Here is a 23,439-nt window from a genome sequence, read left to right as displayed (position 1 = left end):
ATCGGAAATTGTATAAACATATGGAAAACAGGAAAACAGATTCAGTCAACCGCACTCTAGAGGGTTCCCTGTGATATAACTGGGACTCTTCCCAGTCTCTCCAACGCGGGAAGATCCAAAATGGCGGACACGTCAGATCTGACAAACTACGTTCTTCCAGCGTCACCTAACTGGTACTGCAGTACAGGGACGGACTTCAGCATAACAGGACTGTACGGATTCGCCGCCAAGAAATGCGTGTATCTACTAGATGTTAATGGACCGGTCCCGGCTTTTAGGGGGCAATTTACTGAGCATACGGACCGGGTTAGCTCCGTGCGTTTCTGCCCTCATGCACTACACCCTGGACTTTGTGCGAGCGGCGCAGATGACAAGACAGTCCGACTATGGGATGTTGAGACCAAGGGAGTTTTGGCCAACCATACCACCCACACGGTAGCATACAGTGTTACTTAGGAATAGCAATAGGGTTTAGGGGGGGGGGGGGGGGGGGTTGACGCTGGTACCAATCACTGGGAACACTGCAAACTCTAAGCTCTGACCAATAGCAAAATAACAACAACAGTAGCAACAAAAACTATGCTACATGAAAAGTAGATGGCGTAAAGGGGTTGTTTTTATATTATTTTTACACTGAGATGATGCTGATTAAGTTAATGATGATGATATGCTGGTGTATGGGGGAGGTATCAAAGTTTTCCTGCTCTCTCTCTTTCTTACATTCAAATAAATTGCTTGGTTTTCTCTGGTCTTTCCCATAACCCAAGGTTTTGAAATATTTTTTTAGAGATCTTGGCTTCCTAAAATTTTATTTTAATTTTTGTTACCTACCCGTAAGATGTTGAATGATTGCTCCTTGATGACCTACCTAGATTTATAAGATTGGTTCTCATACACTGTCATTCTCTTCCTGAGGATAACAATGATTTTGAAATAGTGTAAAGTAACATATGTCTTGGTTTATTTCATTCAGGCAAAAGTAACCAGCATTTCCTGGTCACCACAAGTCAAAGACCTTATTCTATCAGCTGATGAGAAGGGCACAGTGATAGCTTGGTACTATAGTAAGAACACAGTCCATAGTACTTGTCCTATCCAGGAATACATCTTCTGTGTTGAGTCATCAAGTGTGTCCAGCCAACAAGCTGCAGTTGGGTGAGTCATGGTTATGGGGGAGATACATTAGATGGATTATTAGATTTGCAGGGACCATAGTCATGGTTATGGGGGAGATACATTAGATGGATTATTAGATTTGCAGGGACCATAGTCATGGTTATGGGGGAGATACATTAGATGGATTATTAGATTTGAAGGGACCATAGTCATGGCTAGGGGGGAGATACATTAGATGGGTTATTAGATTTGCAGGGACCATAGCTCGCAATGAAGCAGGGAGACAGCTACCAGATCCACTAAAGCTCTGACTTTTCCCACAAACACAGGTACAAGAATGGGCTTATTGTAATCCTACAAGTAGACTCTCAAGGGATGCTCCCACTTCACCGTCTCCTAGGTCATGAGAGTGATGTACATAGTCTGGCATGGTGTCCCCTTGCACATCTTGACTTTGGTAATTTAGGGATTCTGTTTGTCTTTCAGTGGTGATTTCAATTCCACTTTTTACACATAGTTTTACCCATTTGTAACCAGGTACAGTACACATTCGATGGTATAGGCGCATACACGCCTGGTCAGAACAAAGCGATAATTTTGATGCCTTGCCTCAGGTCCACTCCAAAATAAAGCAAATGATGCACAAGGGAGTCTACTCATCTCAGGATCTCGTGACCTGACCATACGGTTGTGGGATACGCTAAGTGGCAAGCTGATAACACTCTGGAACTTACCCAAGCGATCGACCCAGAAATGGAGAGACAAGCAACAGGACTGGCACAGCAAAGACCGCATGTGGGTGTCTGTCTGCTGGCCTCAAAATCTGGGCAATAAGATTATCACTAGTTCTCATGGGTAAGTTACGAAACCTGAGATACCTGTACATCTGTCTAAAGTCATTGGGACATTGCTTTAAGAAATTACTCGTACAGAACTACTCAAATTTTTGAGGGGACATTTTGGTTTTAAAAACTAGATCCATCTGCCCTTATGGGTGAGGTGTCTCTGGTTGTTTCTGAGGTGTGACCTTCAAGGTAATCAGGCTGATTGTGTTGCTAAATGCTGTTGGCTGATTATGTTGTGAGGTGTTATGTGGTGTTGTGAGGTGTTGCTAGTGGTGTTGTGAGGAGTTGCTGATGGTGTTGTTAGGTGTTGCTGTTAGGGTTTTGAGCTATAGTTATTGTAGTCAGGAGGAGTTGCTGTTGGCATCATGAAGTGTTGCTGATGGTGGTATAACATTTTGCTGGCAGTGGCTTAAGGTGTTCTTATAGCTAAAAATGTTGTTTCTTACTGTTAGGGGTGAGTTGTTACTCTGGGACCTGTCCACCCCAAGCCCAAAAGACAAGGTTCATGTGTTTGGATCTGGCCATTCAAGGATTGTATTCAATGTCTCCTGCACACCTTGTGGGACAAAGCTAATGACTACCTCCATGGACAGACAGGTGCAGTGGAGCTAGCAGCATGTGCTTAACATTGTGTTTGAAAGTGTAGAACATCTTTAAAAAGTATTTTAAATTTTTAAACTATGTGAATCCTTTCTTCAGACATTATTTCGCCCAATTGTTCAAAAAAGCAGTCATTGGATAACTTTTTGGGGCATGGTCACGGTGTTTATTATAAAGGCTTAGTAGTTGCAATAGCATTGTACAGATAAATATTGTGTTAAAAATCAACAAAATTGTGCAATCATCCATTTTATTTGCTTTTTCTTTCTTAAGGTAATTCTTTGGGATGTGGCAAGGTGCCAGCAAATCTGCACCATCGCAACCTTGGGAGGTTACGTGTATGCGATGGCCATCTCTCCCCTCGACCCTGGGACATTGGCATTAGGCGTGGGGGACAATATGATACGGGTGTGGCACACCACATCTGAATCAGCTCCCTATGATGCCATATCACTATGGCAAGGGATTAAATCTAAGGTTATGATGGTAAGTGTGATATAGGGAAAGGCTGTAGCTACCTAGAAATGTTTTTCTTTGGGGGGGGGGTGGGGGGCAAGTTGCAGTCATTCCTTTCAATTGCTTGGGGGAGGGAAAAGGCATTATTTCCTTTGTCTGTCTGTCTCTTCTTGGGGGCAACTGCTCCACCCCACCCCACCCCCCTTTGTGAGGTATGAGAATTTTCTCAGTAGAAACACCCAGTGATCAGATCTGGTGGTTTTGCAGTTACTGGATCAAAAGTATTTTCTATGGGTTTGATAGATAAAAACATAACTACAGTGTAGAACCTTCATATTTCATCTGACTTTCATTACATTAAATATAGACACGGATATCCACTTATAATCAAAACATTTTGATATTGACTGTGATTCCAAATGTTTATAAAAAGTGATACAAGTAGAAATAACTGCTATTATTTTGCAGTGTAATGCAACATTAGTTTAGTCTATAAAATGCTAGTTCTAGTCTAGTCTAGTCTTTGTAACTTCCCTTTTTTGAAAATGCTTTTGCAACAACAGTGTATTTTATTGTTCTCTCAGGTGTGTTGGCACCCTCAGAAGGAAGGTTTATTGGCGTTTGGCACTGATGATGGTCAAGTCGGGATATACAATACCATAGGAAAAAGGTACATTCTTTTCTGCTCTCATTGCCCAAAATTTACAAATAAGTGCAGTATCCACCCCCCCTCTTGGTCAGACTCAATACTTTGAGTCTGTATAGTATCTATTGGTGAAATATTGCCCTGGCTATACATACAGTATCTATCAGTGAAATATAGCCCTGGCTATACATACAGTATCTATCTGTGAAACATAGCCCTGGCTATACATACAGTATCTATCAGTGGAATATAGCCCTAGCTATACATACAGTATCTATTGGTGGAATATAGTCCTGGCTATACATACAGTATCTATCTGTGAAATATTGCCCTGGCTATACATACAGTATCTATCTCAGTGAAATATAGCTCTGGCTATACATATAGTATCTATTGGTAAAATATAGCCCTGGCTATATATACAGTATCTATCTGTGAAATATAGTCCTGGCTATACATACAGTATCTATTGGTAAAATATAGCCCTGGCTATACATACAGTATCTATCAGTGGAATATAGCCCTGGCTATACATACAGTATCTATTGGTGGAATATAGTGTCCTGGCTATACATACAGTATCTATACAGCCCTGGCTATATATACAATATCTATTGGTGAAATATAGCTCTGGCTATATATACAGTATCTATTGGTGAAATATAGTCCTGGCTATATATACAGTATCTATTGGTAAAATATAGCCCTGGCTATATATACAGTATCTATTGGTGAAATATAGTCCTGGCTATACATATAGTATCTATTGGTGGAATATAGCCCTGGCTATACATACAGTATCTATTGGTAAAATATAGCCCTGGCTATATATACAGTATCTATTGGTGAAATATAGTCCTGGCTATATATATAGTATCTATTGGTAAAATATAGCCCTGGCTATATATATACAGTATCTATTGGTGAAATATAGCCCTGGCTATATATACAGTATCTATTGGTGAAATATAGTCCTGGCTATACATATAGTATCTATTGGTGGAATATAGCCCTGGCTATACATACAGTATCTATTGGTAAAATATAGCCCTGGCTATATAACAGTATCTATCTGTGAAATATAGCCCTGGCTATACATACAGTATCTATTGGTAAAATATAGCCCTGGCTATATATACAGTATCTATTGGTGAAATATAGTCCTGGCTATACATATAGTATCTATTGGTGGAATATAGCCCTGGCTATACATACAGTATCTATTGGTAAAATATAGCCCTGGCTATATATACAGTATCTATTGGTGAAATATAGTCCTGGCTATACATACAGTATCTATTGGTAAAATATAGCCCTGGCTATACATACAGTATCTATTGGTAAAATATAGCCCTGGCTATATATACAATATCTATTGGTGAAATATAGTCCTGGCTATATATATAGTATCTATTGGTGGAATATAGCCCTGGCTATACATACAGTATCTATTGGTAAAATATAGCCCTGGCTATATATACAGTATCTATTGGTGAAATATAGTCCTGGCTATACATATAGTATCTATTGGTAAAATATAGCCCTGGCTATACATACAGTATCTATTGGTAAAATATAGCCCTGGCTATATATACAGTATCTATCTGTGAAATATAGCCCTGGCTATACATACAGTATCTATTGGTGAAATATAGCCCTGGCTATACATACAGTATCTATTGGTGAAATATAGCCCTGGCTATACATATAGTATCTATTGGTGGAATATAGCCCTGGCTATACATACAGTATCTATTGGTAAAATATAGCCCTGGCTATATATACAGTATCTATTGGTGAAATATAGTCTTGGCTATACATATAGTATCTATTGGTAAAATATAGCCCTGGCTATACATACAGTATCTATTGGTAAAATATAGCCCTGGCTATATATACAGTATCTATTGGTGAAATATAGTCCTGGCTATACATATAGTATTTATTGGTAAAATATAGCCCTGGCTATATATACAGTATCTATTGGTGAAATATAGCCCTGGCTATACATACAGTATCTATTGGTAAAATATAGCCCTGGCTATATATACAATATCTATTGGTGAAATATAGTCCTGGCTATACATACAGTATCTATTGGTGAAATATAGCCCTGGCTATACATACAGTATCTATCTGTGAAATATAGCCCTGGCTATATATACAATATCTATTGGTGAAATATAGTCCTGGCTATACATACAGTATCTATTGGTGAAATATAGCCCTGGCTATACATACAGTATCTATTGGTAAAATATAGCCCTGGCTATACATACAGTATCTATTGGTAAAATATAGCCCTGGCTATATATACAGTATCTATTGGTGAAATATAGCCCTGGCTATACATACAATATCTATTGGTGAAATATAGCCCTGGCTATACATACAGTATCTATCTGTGAAATATAGCCCTGGCTATACATACAGTATCTATTGGTGGAATATAGCCAGTATCTATTGGTGAAATATAGCCCTGGCTATACATACAGTATCTATCTGTGAAATATAGCCCTGGCTATACATACAGTATCTATTGGTGAAATATAGCCCTGGCTATACATACAGTATCTATCAGTGGAATATAGCCCTAGCTATACATACAGTATCTATTGGTGGAATATAGTCCTGGCTATACATACAGTATCTATTGGTGGAATATAGACCTGGCTATATATACAGTATCTATTGGTGAAATATAGCCCTGGCTATACATACAGTATCTATTGGTGGAATATAGTCCTGGCTATACATACAGTATCTATTGGTGGAATATAGTCCTGGCTATACATACAGTATCTATTGGTGAAATATAGCCCTGGCTATATATACAGTATCTATTGGTAAAATATAGCCCTGGCTATACATACAGTATCTATTGGTGAAATATAGCCAGTATCTATTGGTAAAATATAGCCCTGGCTATACATACAGTATCTATTGGTGAAATATAGCCCTGGCTATACATACAGTATCTATCTGTGAAATATAGCCCTGGCTATACATACAGTATCTATTGGTGGAATATAGCCAGTATCTATTGGTGAAATATAGTCCTGGCTATACATACAGTATCTATCTGTGAAATATAGCCCTGGCTATACATACAGTATCTATTGGTGAAATATAGCCCTGGCTATACATACAGTATCTATTGTTGTGCGTGAAGTTGTACAATTAATTGTGGTCATGTAGATGTTCTATTGTACACCATTTCAGTAAGCCTGAGGTTTTTGCCATGTATCACAAGAAGACTGTTTACTCAGTATCCTGGGGACCTTCCTGCCCTGATGAGGGTGAGTGCTGTACCATGATAGAATAAGGCTAAACGGGGATGTGTGTCACTTTTCTATCCTTACATCATAAACATTACTATAATTATTAACATCATTATAGGCATCATCATCATCATCATTATCACCACATCAACAACACCATCAGCGTCACCATCATCACCATTACCATCATCACCACATCAACAACACCAACAGTGTCACCATAATGATAATCGCCATCATCATCATCATCATCATCATCATCACTACCATCATCTTCATCATCACTGCCATCATCCTTACCATAATTACCATCATAATCATCACCACCATCATCATCACCATAATCATCCTAAAAACCACCAACATCACCACCACAACCATTATCTTCACCATCACCGAACAAACTTTACGAACTCCATCATCACTTAATAACTATCCTGTAATCACATTATCACAACTTGGTCCACTTTTTACAAATAATAATCATCTTTATAATAACTTTATTGCCATTGTGTATCTTTAGAGAAGATCTTAATTCTGCAAGGTGTTTGGAGTTCTTTTTTGCTATTCAACCTTAAAGAATATAAACCTTTCCTCTGTTTATCTATGCACAACCAAGTGAGAGACAGTTTACATTCAATTACAGGAAGATAAATAATGCTTTGTCAGTAGCATGACAATTTGGTAGCAAGCATTCTTGGTAGTTGTTTATCTATTTGCGCACTTGCATAGCATTTTTCTAGTGTTGTGTGGAGTTGTGCCATGTTGTTTGACTTAGTTGGCAATGTCTGTCTGTACTTAAGGCAAGGAAGGTCTCCATGTGTATAGCTGTGGGGGGGAAGGAACAGTGCTTCAACACCGCCCAGGCCACACCTTATCTGACGCAGTTGACGTCAACACCCTCATCAAATCCACCAATGATATTAAGGTAAGTGGTTTATAAAACTCTCACCAAATCCAGCAAAAGATAAAAGAACACATGAGATTGACTTAGGGGCCCAATTGGTCATATTTGTTTTTTTGAGTTTGAAAAATTAGACGGCTGCAATTCAACATCCAGACTTCATCAGGGATGAAATAATGAAGTACTGGAAATAGCTCTTCGTAAATAACTTATGAATGGTGTCAAGCAAGTAGCTTATGTTGTGGTTTGAAATGCTTCTTGGTTTGAAATTGTTTAAACCAGTTTGAAAAAAATTCAAACCAAGAAGCATTTCAAACCACAACAAATGTGGCATGGTTTGAATTTTTTTCAAACTGGTTTTAACAATTTCAAACCAAGAAGCATTTCAAACCACAACACTTATAACACCTTCTTCAAATCTGGCAAGCTTGTTATCTTTGATATTTGAGTTACCACAGGTATGGTGACTCATTGTTGTTCTTTCATTGTTAACAAGCGAAAATTGGTGTCTCGTACTGATGTCTCTTGGAGTCCAGATGGTGCCGCTATGGCTCTTGGGAATGACGATGGGTGAGTGTGTCTACTTAGCATTGCCAATAGAGAGTTTCAGCAAAGACAACAGTAACAAGGATAATAAAAATTCAGAATGTTTAATTTCATTCAACCAGTCTATGAAATGAACTTCTATATTAAACAATTTTTTTAAGTTCAATAGAGATTTTTGTCCCTCCCTCCCTGCGGCAAGTTTGTATCATTGCTGTACACAAGAAGGCGATCACCTGCCTCGCTTGGCATCATGGGTATGGTGAGTATCATATTCTGTGTTCCTATACTTTTCAAAATACCTCGTGTGGCTTATTGTTGCTTTTGACTCTGTTGCTTTATACAAATATTCAACTAAAAAGCAGGTATTCTATAAATTCATGCAGGTGACAATGACCGTGCTTGGTGGCTAGCATCGGGGTCTAACGAGTCAACAGTACACATCCATGATCTTAGTAAAGCTATAGGTGGGTACACATCCATGATCTTAGTAAAGCCATAGGTGGGTTAACAGTGGAAGAAAAGGCACACATCCATGATTTAGGAAAAGCTGCGTGACATCTCCTTGTGTCCCATCTTGTTTGCCTTACGTTTTCCCGTTGCTTTGCTTTGCATTCTTATTTGGTATATGTAAAAATCTAATGTAATTAAATATATGGTTGTGTTGCAGAATGTGCGTCACATGACGCTCCATCAACCATCACAGCAAGCTACCGCCAACTGGTTGGCCACTGTGGAAGAGTGACAGCGTTGTCATGGAGCCCTCATCACCCAGACAGACTGGTGACAAGCTCCTACGATGGCTCAGCTCAGGTACGAACCGCAGACCACATGAGCGCATGCGTATTCAAGGGCTTAAACGCATACCGCTGATCTCTTGGGCACATACTATATACAAAAGACCCTTGGTAACCTAGCTATTGTGTAAGGTGTTTTGAAGGTTGTTTTTATTGTTTGTACCAGTATTCCTTTGAAATAAGCAATGAATCTCCAGGTATGGGATGTGGAGACCAACCAGCCAATAGCAAACTACCGAGGTCACGTGGGCCGCGTCATGTCTGTGTGCTGGAGTTATCTGGACCCGGATGTTGTGTTTAGTGGTGGGGAGGATGGAACCGTCAGACCGTGGAGAGTCAGTCTGCAAACTCACACGCACCCCCCCGTAGTCGGTACGGCCGTTTGTACATCTATCTCTTTGCCTAGCTGTTTGTTTGCCCTTCCTCTGCTATGCATTTGTCCGTTCATCTGTCAGTCCTACCATCCGGCTGTCCGCCTGATCTATCAACTCATCTTTCTTTTCATATATGTACAAATATTGTACTGTGTTATCTCTAAGATCCTTGACACCTTTCAGAGCGTTATACACCTCGTTCTGGGAGCAAGTCCAAGAAAAGAAAACAGAAGGGCAAGGATGCACCTGACAATACATCCAAAGCACAGACAGGCGAGCCCTCGCAAGCCGCACTCCAAAGGGACGTAGCCTCATCAGCATCAGCACCAGAGAATAATCAACCCTCAGAGAACACCGAAACCCTCACCTCTCCCCCTCCCCCCTCAAAACCTCCTAAAACCACCGAGGATCCCATGGATCGTGACTGGAGAGTGGGCCCACGACCACAGCAGAGGTCAGCGGATGCTCCCCTGCCGCATGACCCTTCTAAAGAAAGTCACGTGACGGCATCCCCTATCAATCTAGACTGGAGAATAAAGCAGCCACTGGATTCAGATGCTGTGTCTGTGGGCTCAACCGAGGATGATAGGAGCTCTGTTGGGACCAGGGATAGTGGTCCTGTGCATATCAATTCTAAGACAAAGGGTAGGCACATAACTATATTTTGCCCTCATGTTCAAGGAATCAAAAGCACATGTTTGGGTGTGCCCTCATGTTAATTGATGATTGTTTTTTAAATAAACGGACTGATGTTGCTGTTGTGCCCTTAAGAAAATGTATGAAAGATGGACATACGGTACAGAAAAAAGGAAGAGCTATTCAAAAAAAAGAAATTATTATAGTCAACCAAAAGAAAGACATTCTTAATAGAGTCAACCATTAATTTGTTTGTTTGTTTTCTTCCACAAGCTGAGGGAGGCAAGAAAAAGAAGAAAGTGAAGTCGATGTTCCCGCTGTCTGCAATAGCTGATAACAAGTCAAAGGGTGCGGCCCAGCAGGAATGCATTGCACTCGCAAGATTTCTCAACAAAGGTTAATATTAGCCTTTGTCTTTTTCACCTGAGCAGCAATTTTGTCTCACTCATCGCTATCCTTATGGTATGAAAATGTGAAAGCTTTAATCGATTTTGTAAGCTGGGTCGACATTAGCTGAACTCGTCTCACCCCCTCCCTCTGAGTACGTTTGTCACCATGTATAATTATCCTTATGTGTATAACTCTTCGTTTTTGTGAATGTAGATAGTCTATCTGAGTCAGCAGCGGTACCCGGGCAGTCAGACTCGGTGAATCTTGGGCTTTTTGCTGATCGACAAAGCGCATACTCTATGCTTTTTACAGAAGGTACATATATGCCAAGTTGTTCGCAGGACCCTTACCCCTCCCCACAGGCCACCAAAATGCTATCTATCTCCCTCCACAAGCCGGCATCATGCTAACTCTCACCCTCCCCCACAAGCCAGCATCATGCTCTCTCTCTCCCTCCCCACAAGCCAGCAAAATGCTATCTATCTCTCTCTCTAACAAGCCGGCATGATGCTTACTCTCCCCCTCCCCCACAAGCCAGCATATGCTTTCTCTCCCTCTCCCCCACAGGCCTGAAAAACGTTTACTATTCCACTCCCCCACAGGGCAGCATCATGCTCTCTTTCACCCTCCCCACAAGCCAGCATATGCTTTCTCTCCCCCTCCCCCACAGGCCTGAAAAACGCTTACTATTCCTCTCCCCCACAGGGCAGCATCATGCCGATAACAGTAACATGGAATATCAACTTCAACTAGAAGTGTGGAAGGGTAACCTGGCCGGCGCTCTCGAGATGGCGTCTAAGAAAAAGGGTCTTTCGGATTTGCTCGTCGCGCTCAGCCCCCTGGGTAAGAATAATTTCTTCGTCCCTCAACCTATTATTCTGTCTCCAATCTCCAGAGGGCTGTTGAGGTTCAACATTTATTTACCTTCTGTTTGTTACTTGACGGCCCAAAAGTTTTGGACTTAACTGCTTAGTTTTTTATTTAATTATTTCTGCTGCTTTTTTGATTGTTTGTACCTCAGAATTTCAAATTTCGTGCGTTAGCGGTGCCTGGGCACTGAAATAAAGGCAGACGTTCCCGGTTCAAGGCTTTTCTTACAATTTTTTTCACCCGTTCGCAACATCGCGGGAATTTCCTGTGTGAATCGTACAAATCTTTGATAAACCAAGGAGCAAAAAAATAATAATAAAAAGGGCCTTATCAGGACGATAAACATGTTTTTATTTTGACTTGGCCTTATGTGGCAAAAGTGGTGATGGGAAGATATCTGGATTCGGTTTATTCCATTAAAAGCGAGTTTTACATTTAAAAAAAGTAGATGAGAAACTAAAATAGAGTTTACTATTCTTGGATTTGTTTCATACTTACTCTTTTTTTTTACCGTAAGTAACAACAAATAAGTCCTTTGATCGACCTTCGAATCCAATTCACTTGAAATACTGCAGTACTGTATATGTGAATTAGAATATGAATTTTCTATTTTTTTTTTTTTTTCGTGAAAATCAATGTAGTAATATATACGGTGATAATTCTTGTCCAAGAAGGACAACGGATGAAAAAAAAAAAACTAGAAAAAAAATGTGCCGTGGAGAACCCGGGTATCGATCCCGGTACCTCCCGCATGCTAAGCGGGCGCTCTACCATTTGAGCTAGTCCCCCGACCTGTGAAGGTATGGGACGTAAAAAGTTATGTCATCAGTTCATGCGCTAAATATTGCGTGACAGTTGTAAGCAATATCGTAAACAAACTGCTTGATCTTTTTAGTAATAATGACCTAACTATCTCAAATTATCTCAAGGTTTGAGCCTTACAGAAGTTAAAATAATAAAACCCTTTCTACTATTTTCTACTACTTCAAATCGTTCAAAGGGACACTTTTTAACTCCGCTGTTCGGTCCTATGCTTTTGTATGGTAGGTAAAATAATAAGACTTTTTTTATAAACCATGGTTTATGCTTCGTAAAATAAAATCACAGAGCATGATGCCTGAATTATCGCATGTCTTCTCTTCTCCTGTGTTTATCTGCTTTCGCAGTGGCTAAATGAGGGGTAGCCGCTCAAGGTCTTGCGTGAGCCAAATGAGCGGTAGAGATTATTTTTATTTATTTTTTAATAACGCTAGAAAATGCAACCTTTACGAACAAATGACTTTCCATCTTTATTTAGATAGAGGAAACATTTATCGATGTATTGATGTCTTTAAAACTAGACCCTGCGCGCAGGGTTGACTGGGATACCTGAGATCTGCAACTTGTTCGCTGTGTCTACCTGCACGGCTTCCGGTAAAGGAGGGAAAAAAAAACTCGCTGCACGGCTGTCTCCAGTTTTCTCGATTTTTAGCCTAAATAACAAGTTTCTGGCTTTAAAATACTTCCACGATTATTTAGAACAGCCAAGCGACGACGTGTGTTTTTGGTAACTAAGCGTTACAATGACGTAGGACAGTAAGCTAGATACTTCGTGTAAGAAAAAGGCTTCTGTAAGGTCGCAATCAATACACTAAAACAAGCGAAGTATTGACTATGGCGCAAAGGCTCTTGGGGTATTGCAAAACATTGCAGATTTCCCGGGACCACGAAAAAAAAAACAGTTGCAATTTATAACTGTGCTACCACAGGTATCCCAGTAATAAAAATAAAATCCCCTTGCCTTTGGACAACGCTACTTTCGGTGGCACTTTGAAAATGTGCTATGCATACAGTATAGCCGGTGGCACAAATTTTTTTATTATAGTCCACAAGTTGTTAATCTTCTTATGAAAACAAAATTGCAAATCACGAATTTTAATGTGCCTTTTTATTTACTAAAACCTTTAAAAGAAAAAGTCGACAACAACGCAGATTTATGTTTTTTAGAACGATATTTCGGCAGGCCAATACCTGCCTTCTTCAGGTTATAAATGAGTTACAATGGCATGTTATAGCTAGTATATGTACAAAGTTCATTGATGATTAACTAACAAAAGGTAAAAATAGTAATTGAGTGACAAAGTACAAAGTTCATTGATGATTAACTAACAAAAGGTAAAAATAGTAATTTAGTGACTTATGGAAGATGGTAAATAGGGTGGTGTGGATTACTAAGTAGCTAAACGGTTTCTTCACGCCGGTTGAGGCCACCGGGTTCAAGAGTGCCAGCGCGAGCTATCAGTGTGGCTTCTCTTGCTTTGCGGATGGAGTCGCGGTTATTTCTTATTTTTTCAATAGGTATTAGCTCTATGTCAGAAGCGGAGTGGTTGGGTTTTAGGAAGTGTTCAGCGGCGTGGGTTGGTATGGATCGAGATTGAGAGTCTACAGTTCTGCGGTGGTCATTAAAGCGTTCTTTTAATTTGCGTTTAGTTTCCCCAATATATTGAAGATTACAGCGGTTACATTGAATCATATAAATCACGTTTTTAGTATTGCAGGTTATGTGGGAGGTTATAGGTCGTGTTTCACCTGTTGAGAAAAATGTGTAGCTTGTAAGGCCATCGGTTCTAATATAGGGGCAGGTTCCACAACGGAAAGCACCGGGAGGTTGGTTGGTGGGAGAGCGGTCGGAAGGTAGCTTGGCTTTAACGAGGATGTCGTTTTCTGCACAAAGTTAAAACCTCAGCATTCCTGTAGAAAGAAGTTTCGTGTGAGGCCCGCTCTCACGCTCAAGCACAGGTAGCCCAGGCTCATTACTTTTTACGACCCACTAGAGAATTTATGGTGACTTTTGAGCGTATGATTTTTGTCTTAAATCTCAATAAAATTTCTTGAAATACTAACAGTGTTTGCTTGGTGTCCTTAATGTTCTTCCAACTGAGTTTCAGCTATTTTTGTTTGGTATAACTATCCTTTCACCAGCAATACATAAGATTGCTAATAGGGGAATTGCGCTATGAGATCACGTGACCTTTCTGGGTGGCAAATTCAAACAAAAAATCAGAAATAACTGCACCCGTCACACCCAAGAAAAACCAGAAAATTAAATCTTTAAATGAAATTAAACCTTTTCTGAAAACAAAAATTCTGGCTTTTTTTGTAAGTGCTGAATAAGTTGCCTTTTGTTGCTGTTATTTTGCCTCTAAAAGCCTGAGCGCACGCTAGTTTGCCACCAAACAGTCACATGATCTCTTAGCACAAGTCCCCTATTACCAACTTTTGGGCTGTCGTAAACGAACAAAAGAAAAAAAAATCAGTAGGCTGATTATCTAAACTATTATGCTTATAGAAACATTTTAGAGTTTTACTCTAACAAATATGATTCTTTTTTATTCCCCAGCGGGACATGATGTATGGCTTAAGACAGCTGAGTTATATGCTGATCACCTGGTGGCACAGGGATCCCACCAGAAAGCAGTGCTCTACTACCTTGCCTGCCACAGGGTGGACCAAGCTATCAATGTGTACAAGAACCAGGCAATGTTCAGGTACAAGCTTTAGCATCCGCGGAAATAGGAACATCCCATTGTCTTGTGGAAATTCTAGTTATATTTCTTCCTCCTTTTTTTGGTCATCAAGCTCCTGACAAAAGTGTTAAAAACTAAAATTTAAAATGTCTCATGATAATTGTCATAATAACACTACCTGGCTAAATGAATTTGTGTGACTTTCACAATTACTGGGAGAAGGGGGCACTAGCACATAATGCCCCCCTCTCATAATCCCTGCAAAGATACCTCAGTCTGAATGATGTGCTGAGTCTCATACCCCTGTGGCATGAGTTGCATCTTGAAGTTTACCTCTTTCATCAGGGAAGCCTTAGCGCTAGCCAAGGTGCGGCTATGTGACTCCGACCCTGTCCTTCATGAGCTGTATGTCAGCTGGGCCAAAAAACTGGAGACAGAAAATGCATATGAGCAGGCAGCAAAATGGTTAGTGCGTGTAATGGAGATAGGAGGTGTCAGATGGTTTACATCGGTACACATGGTTAGTGCGTGTAATGGAGATAGGAGGTGTCAGATGGTTTACATCGGTACACATGGTTAGTGCGTGTAATGGAGATAGGAGGTGTCAGATGGTTTACATCGGTACACATGGTTAGTGCGTGTAATGGAGATAGGAGGTGTCAGATGGTTTACATCGGTACACATGGTTAGTGCGTGTAATGAAGATAGGAGGTGTCAGATGGTTTACATCGGTACACATGGTTAGTGCGTGTAATGGAGATAGGAGGTGTCAGATGGTTTACATCGGTACACATGGTTAGTGCGTGTAATGGAGATAGGAGGTGTCAGATGGTTTACATGGGGAACACATGGTTAGTGTGTGTAATGGAGATAGGAGGTGTCAGATGGTTTACATCGGTACACATGGTTAGTGCGTGTAATGGAGATAGGAGGTGTCAGATGGTTTACATCGGTACACATGGTTAGTGCGTGTAATGGAGATAGGAGGTGTCAGATGGTTTACATCGGTACACATGGTTAGTGCGTGTAATGGAGATAGGAGGTGTCTGATGGTTTACATGGGGAACACATGGTTAGTGGGTGTAATGGAGATAGGTGTCTGATGGTTTACATGGGGAACACATGGTTAGTGGGTGTAATGGAGATAGGTGTCTGATGGTTTACATGGGGAACACATGGTTAGTGGGTGTAATGGAGATAGGTGTCTGATGGTTTACATGGGGAACACATGGTTAGTGGGTGTAATGGAGATAGGTGCCAGGTGGTTTCCATGGAAATAGGAGGTGTCAGATGGTTTACATGGAGATAGGAGGTGTCAGATGGTTTCCATGGAGATAGGAGGTGTCAGATGGTTTCCATGGAGATAGGTGTCAGATGGTTTCCATGGAGATAGGAGGTGTCAGATGGTTTATATGGGTACACATGGGTGTTCTCAATGTTGCTTAACCAACTCCTTTTAATCTTTCCAGTTATCTAGCAAAGCAACTTACAGAAATGCTCACAGTAATCTTGCTATAAGCTTGATTACCGAAAAGTTATTGAAAAATTTGGTTAATCTGCATTCTTTCTATTTTCATTTGAAGAAAAAAAAGCTTAACACAAATAAATCTGTAAAAAGAGGAGTGTGGCTGTGCAACCTAGTCTGTACCATGCCCCCCTTGGTATTTCGAGGCCTGCTGTGGCTCTATAAAGGGACATGACAGATGGTTTGATGTCATTTAAGTCTGTTGTAGAGTATAGAGGTTGATATGTTCACTTACAGAAGGTTAAATTAATATTCTTCGCTTGCCTCAAATCACATGCTTATTGCTTGTCATCAGATCAGCCTTTTGTTTTCTAGTTACCTAGCAGCTCATCTACCGGCAGATGCAGTACGGATACTCAGCACCAGAGGGGACCACGCCTCTCTAAGCACTGCCCTTCAAGTTAGTGTGATAATAATGATAATTATGTTAGTAGTTTTGTTAATTATTAATAGTCACCATAATATTATTCAACTTATATAATACAATATAAATGACTATTACTATTTTCTGTTATTGCAAAATATTCGACTGAATAATGTGTCCATCACGTATTGACCCTAACTGTAGATACAGAAGCTATCAATTTAATGATCTGACCTCCCTGCCAGGTTGCCAAGCTTTTCTGTGAAGACCAGCTCTCTGCAGCCATTGCTGTCCGCCTGTTGCACCAGCACTTGGGGACTGGTAACTGGTCATCTGCTTTTTTGGCGCTTGAAGGGTGTCAGGATGTAGAGGTGTGTGCTCATGTAGACTATGTATGGTGGACGTGTTACCAGACTAGTGTGTGTCCCTTTAGACTATGTATGGTGGACGTGTTACCACACTAGTGTGTGTCCCTCTAGACTATGTATGGTGGACGTGTTACCAGACTAGTGTGTGTCCCTTTAGACTATGTATGGTGGACGTGTTACCAGACTAGTGTGTGTCCCTTTAGACTATGTATGGTGGACGTGTTACCAGACTAGTGTGTGTCCCTTTAGACTATGTATGGTAGATATGTTACCAGACTAGTGTCCCTCTAGACTTTTCATAGGTATGTGTTGTGTTCCTAGGGCTATATGTTTATCGTTAGTATTCATAGGTATGTGTTGTGTTCCTAGGGCTATATGTTTATCGTTAGTATTCATAGGTATGTGTTGTGTTCCTAGGGCTATATGTTTATCGTTAGTATTCATAGGTATGTGTTGTGTTCCTAGGGCTATATGTTTATCGTTAGTATTCATAGGTATGTGTTGTGTTCCTAGGGCTATATGTTTGCTCTGTGCACTCACGAGCTACTATACCAGGAGCTGATTGGACAAGAAGTTTTGACAGTTGACGTTTTCTCTGAGCCTCACCCCTCAAGGCTTTCAGATGACAGCCAGATAGAACAAGAATTTGTCACAAGTATACAATCTTCAGGTAAACTAATAAAAATGAGAGTACAAAAAAAAGCTACTTTTTATACACTAATAGTCATAATTTGATATAATGCTTTAATACCCCCTCCTCCTTCTAATAACCCTCTCTCTCGGCTTGAGGTAGAAATAAAGTTTGCCAACTTATTGCAGGTCCGCTTGCTAGCGACAAAAGCCCGTGGTTTGTAAGGCGCCTTTTAGGGGCCTGGGAACAAGCCAATGTGTTGACTGCTGACCACAAGCGACTGCTGGCCGCTGCTGAGCAGTTGAATAGCTATAGGGACAGCAATCTTGATGAGAATCTAACCCCGGCTCAGGTAAATACCTCATGATTATCACCCCAGCTCAGGTAAATATATCATGATTATCACGCCAGCTCAGGTAAATATCTTATGATTATCACCCCAGCTCAGGCTAATATATCATGATTATCACGCCAGCTCAGGTAAATATCATGATCATCACCCTAGCTCAGGCTAATATATCATGATGATCACCCCAGCTCAGGTAAAAATATCACGATTTTTACCCCAGCTCAGGTAAATGTCTCATGATTATCACGCCAGCTCAGGTAAATATCTCATGATTATCACCCCAGCTCAGGCTAATATATCATGATTATCACACCAGCTCAGGTAAATATCATGATTATCACCCAAGCCCAGGTAGATATCCCCACCACCATTTACATTGTTTAGATTCTGTTACTCTGTTATTCATCTTTCATTCATATCCGTTCCGTAGCTTCTTGTACGAGTCACTTACGGCATCGCATCCTCTGTGGTCAGTGGTCTCCTCCAGGACCCAGTCCTTTGCGTCAGGTCGCTGCTGCAGGTTTTTGAGAGTTGTATAAAGAACAACGCCCTGGACTGGGTAACCGCCCTATGCGACCTGCTTCTCCCGTACGGCAGCGAGTCAATTCGTGACGTCATCAGGCTTGGCCAGCGCTTAGCAAGACTTCTTGATATATCCGCCATTCATAGCGGGACTGAGGTGGGGCCCATCATGCATAGCGGGACTGAGGAGGGGCCCATCATGCATAGCGGGACTGAGGAGGGGCCAATCATGCATAGCGGGACGAGTGATACACCTATCGCTCATAGAGGTGATGAGATGCTGGGGGCTTGCAAAGAGTTGTACGACTATGTCAGCGGTTTTTACTGGATGGTTGCGCTGTACAAGTTGTGGTGGAGGGAACCCGTGTCACATGTGGTACAGAAGAAGGCTCACCACGTGACCAATGGGCAAGAACCTCAAACTCACAAACTGAGCCACTCAGACGTCAATCAAAACCCGGACTCGATTAATGATTATTCAACTTTGAATGGTAGTTCATTAAGAAAGACTGGCGAGTCGTCAACGAGTGACGTCGGTACTCATGGTCACGTGTCCGATAATATGTTACCGGATGTTAAAATCTCCGATGAGAGGTCACCGGATGTTAAGCTATCCGATGAGAGGTCACCGGATGTTAAGGTGTCCGTGTTCGATGAGATGTTGGCGGGTGACGTGGGCCATCATGGGCCCGTATCCGTGATGGACAAGCCCTGTGATATCCTACAAGTCCTACTCGCGGCCAAGAAGTACTTGATACTAGATACCATGGCTCACAGACTGTCGCTTCAGAAACAGTTAAATGAGGTGAAAAAGGCGGTGGTGTTGCTGCGGTCTCGGCGGATCCTAGCGAGCGTTGCGGCGACAAAGACGACAAAGGGAGAGCAGAGACCGGGGGTGTCGCCTGAAGAGGCGCTCCCTGGTGGCGGGATTCAGGGTGGCGAGCTGGACAATATGGCAACTGGTGCTGACCAGGCCGCAGACCAAGGTATTGGCAGATAGTACTATGGGGCTTATGTTCTTCGAATTTAAAAATATGATGACAAACAAGGCCATTTTTATATTAAATTTTTATATACATACTTTTGTATTCGGGTTTTGGTGGCCGTCTAAACGTGACTTATTTTTGTACTCTGGTTCTGGTGGCCGTCTAAACGTGACCTATTCTTGTACTCGCGTTTTGATGGCCGTCTAGACGTGACTTATTGTTTACTCGGGTTCTGGTGGCCCGTTTAAACGTAACTGATCTTTGTTCTCAGGATTCGGCCTCGGCGCCCGTGCCGCGACTCTTGAGACTCGGTATCAACTCGACTCATGGACCCTAGAGACCATAGAGCACGAGGAAGAACTCCTGCAACGCAAACTTGACGCATTTGTCTACAAGGTGACGTGTAGTTCTCTGTATCAAAAGCTCATTTTGATTATTTGTCTGCTTTATTCTTTGTAATTTGCTGTCGATTGTTACGCGCTCATTTTCATTGTTTGCGCGCTTTATTCTTTGTAAATTGCTGTCGATTGTTACGTACTTATTTTGATTGTTTGCGCGCTTTATTCTTTGTAAATTGCTGTCGATTGTTACGCGCTTGATTTTTTGTAATCTGTTGTCGATTGTTACTCGCTCATTTTCATTGTCTGCGGGCTTTATTTTTTGCAATTGGCTGTCGATTGTTACGCGCTCATTTTAATTGTTTGTGTGCTTTATTCTTTGTAATTTGCTGCCAATTGTTACGCGCTCATTTTGATTGTTTGTGCGCTTAATACTTTTGTAATTTGCTATTTTTTTATGTGTGTATGCTAGTGTGCTTTTAAAGTCCACATTTATTTTTTTGATCTGCTGTTGATTGATACGCGCTCATTTTGATTGTTTGGGCGCTTTGTTCTTTGTAATTTTCTGTCAATTGTTACGCGCTCATTTTAATTTTTTGTGCGCTTTACTCTTTGTAATTTGCTGTTGGTTATTACGCACTTATTTTGATTGTTTACGCGGTTTATTCTTTGTAATTTGCTGTTGATTGTTAGGCACTCATTTTGATTGTTTACGCGCTTTATTCTTTGTAATTTGTTATCGATTGTTACGCGCTCATTTTGATTGTTTACGCGCTTTTTTCTTTTTAATTTGCTGTCGATTGTTACGCGCTCATTTTTATTGTCTGCGCGCTTTATTCTTTGTAATTTTCTGTCTATTGTTACGCACTCATTTTGATTGTTTAAGCGCTTTATTCTTTGTAATTTGCTGTCTATTGTTACGTACTTATTTTGATTGTTTGTGCGCTTCATTCTTTGTAATTTGCTGTCGATTGTTACGCGCTCATTTTGATTGTTTGTGCGCTTTATTCTTTGTAATTTGCTGTCTATTGTTACGCACTCATTTTGATTGTTTGTGCGCTTTATTCTTTATAATTTGCTGTCGATTGTTACGCGCTCATTTTGATTGTTTGCGCACTTTATTTTTTCTAATTGGCTGTCGATTGTTACGCGCTCATTTTGATTGTTTGCGCGCTTTATTCTTTGTAATTTGCTGTCGATTGTTACGCGCTCATTTTGATTGTTTGCGCTCTTTATTTTTTGTTATTGGCTGTTGATTGTTACGCGCTCATTTTGATTGTTTGCGCGCTTTATTCTTTGCAATTTGCTGTCGATTGTTACGCGCTCATTTTGATTGTTTGCGCGCTTTATTTTTTGTTATTGGCTGTTGATTGTTACGCGCTCATTTTGATTGTTTCCGCGCTTTATTCTTTGAAATTAGCTGTCGATTGTTACGCGCTCATTTTGATTGTTTGCGCGCTTTATTTTTTGTTATTGGCTGTTGATTGTTACGCGCTCATTTTGATTGTTTGCGCGCTTTATTCTTTGAAATATGCTGTCGATTGTTACGCGCTCATTTTGATTGTTTGCGCTCTTTATTTTTTGTTATTGGCTGTTGATTGTTACGCGCTCATTTTGATTGTTTGCGCGCTTTATTCTTTGCAATTTGCTGTCGATTGTTACGCGCTCATTTTGATTGTTTGCGCGCTTTATTTTTTGTTATTGGCTGTTGATTGTTACGCGCTCATTTTGATTGTTTGCGCGCTTTATTCTTTGAAATATGCTGTCGATTGTTACGCGCTCATTTGATTGTTTGTGGGCTTTATTTTCGGTAAGTTTGCTCTCTTTGTTGTTTTTAGTTTACTGCTGATTGTTACGTTTACGCACTCTCTTTGTTGTTTCTCAAGCTCTCATTTGAACCTTGCTCCTGAGTGCTACTTGTTTTGATCAGATATTATAATTATTTAAATCTCTTTACTTTAGGACCTTCCGTTTCCCGATCCTGTCGATGCCGCTATGATCTTGGGCTACCTATGTTGCCACACAGACGGTCTTCCTGTGTACGAGCCTGCAGTACTCTACACTCTGGGACGTGATGTGGCAAAGTGGGCGTTGGAGTATGCGCAGTGGGATCGAGAGCGCAAGTGTTTGTCACGTGTTTTTGCTAGATGCTCTGGTAACTTGGAATAAGGCAAGAAAAGGAATACTAGGCTTGTATTGGCACCATGCCAATTGTGAGAAAGCATCCATTTCCACGCCATGTTGTCTTTAGCGCCATGACGAGTGAGAGAAGGCATCCATTTCCACGCCATGTTGTCTTTAGCATCATGACGAGTGAGAGAAGGCATCCATTTCCACGCCATGTTGTCTTTAGCGCCATGACGAATGAGAGAAAGCATCTATTTCCACGCCAAGTTGTCCTTAGCGCCATGACGAGTGAAAGAAAGCATCCATTTCCACGCCATGTTGTCTTTAGCGCCATGACGAATGGGAGAAAGCATCTATTTCCACGCCATGTTGTCCTTAGCGCCATGACGAGTGAAAGAAAGCATCCATTTCCACGCCATGTTGTCTTTAGCGCCATGACGAGTGTGAAAATGCATCCATTTCCACGCCATGTTGTCTTTTGCGCCATGACAAGTGTGAGAATGCATACATTTCCGCGCCATGTTGTCTTTTGCGCCATGACGAGTGGGAGAAAGCATCCATTTCCACGCTATGTTGTCCTTAGCGCCATGACGAGTGGGAGAAAACATACATTTCCACGCCATGTTGTCTTTTGCGCCATGACGAGTGTGAGAATGCATACATTTCCACGCCATGTTGTCCTTAGCGCCATGACGAGTGCGAGAAAGCATCCATTTCCACGCCATGTTGTCTTTAGCGCCATGACGAGTGTGAGAATGCATCCATTTCCACGCCATGTTGTCTTTAGCGCCATGACGAGTGTGAGTACATACATTTCCACGCCATGTTGTCTTCAGCGCCATGCCAAGTGGGAGAAAGTATCCACATCCATCGGCTGATTTGCGGGAGCTATTGTGAGATTTTTGATTGAACTTAACAACTGCAGTGTAAAACTTACATAATTCGAGTTCCAGTATTGAATGAAAGCATACCCAAGCAAGGGCTGATCGAGGCTCTTTAAGTACTCTGGTTCACACTTGCATGCTCTTTTACTCCCGCAACAATTTAGTGCAAACCAGTTTACACTTCAGTAGCTCAATTCACTTGAATCACTGTGAAATCCAATCCTTAAAAACTAGAAATAACTTGTAGATATGAATTATAACCAAAACGATAAAATATTTCAATAGTTTGAATAAAACCAAAATAGCGATGTCACGAAGACGCATCCATAGAGTTCAAACGTAGACATGGAATGTTCCGCGCATACCCCCCTCCCCCCTACA

General features: G+C 41.0%; 1 protein-coding gene and 1 non-coding gene across 2 annotated transcripts; one reads left to right on the top strand and one right to left on the bottom strand.

Moving 5' to 3' along the window:
• The first annotated feature begins 34 nt into the window (after nucleotides 1-34).
• On the top strand, nucleotides 35-23,375 carry LOC5508690 (gem-associated protein 5). The gene is made up of 27 exons (XM_048733454.1): nucleotides 35-435; nucleotides 974-1,155; nucleotides 1,446-1,573; nucleotides 1,731-1,971; nucleotides 2,414-2,558; nucleotides 2,835-3,047; nucleotides 3,602-3,687; nucleotides 6,886-6,962; nucleotides 7,748-7,872; nucleotides 8,345-8,418; nucleotides 8,556-8,653; nucleotides 8,778-8,858; nucleotides 9,062-9,204; nucleotides 9,386-9,560; nucleotides 9,746-10,207; nucleotides 10,472-10,594; nucleotides 10,802-10,903; nucleotides 11,294-11,431; nucleotides 14,838-14,985; nucleotides 15,310-15,429; nucleotides 16,805-16,889; nucleotides 17,099-17,224; nucleotides 17,735-17,891; nucleotides 18,041-18,204; nucleotides 18,632-19,709; nucleotides 19,981-20,105; nucleotides 22,010-23,375. The coding sequence occupies exons 1-27, from the start codon at nucleotides 121-123 to the stop codon at nucleotides 22,214-22,216; spliced, it is 5,118 nt and encodes a 1,705-aa protein (XP_048589411.1). The 5' UTR covers nucleotides 35-120; the 3' UTR covers nucleotides 22,217-23,375.
• On the bottom strand, nucleotides 12,175-12,247 carry Trnaa-agc. The gene has a single exon. It is a non-coding gene; the product is annotated as a tRNA-Ala (tRNA).
• Nucleotides 23,376-23,439: the final 64 nt, after the last annotated feature.

The sequence above is a fragment of the Nematostella vectensis genome, chromosome 10 (assembly GCF_932526225.1).
Source record: "Nematostella vectensis chromosome 10, jaNemVect1.1, whole genome shotgun sequence".
Taxonomy (NCBI): Eukaryota; Metazoa; Cnidaria; class Anthozoa; order Actiniaria; family Edwardsiidae; genus Nematostella; species Nematostella vectensis.
Note: the sequence above shows the minus strand (reverse complement) of the source record. Positions and strands in the feature narration are given on the sequence as shown.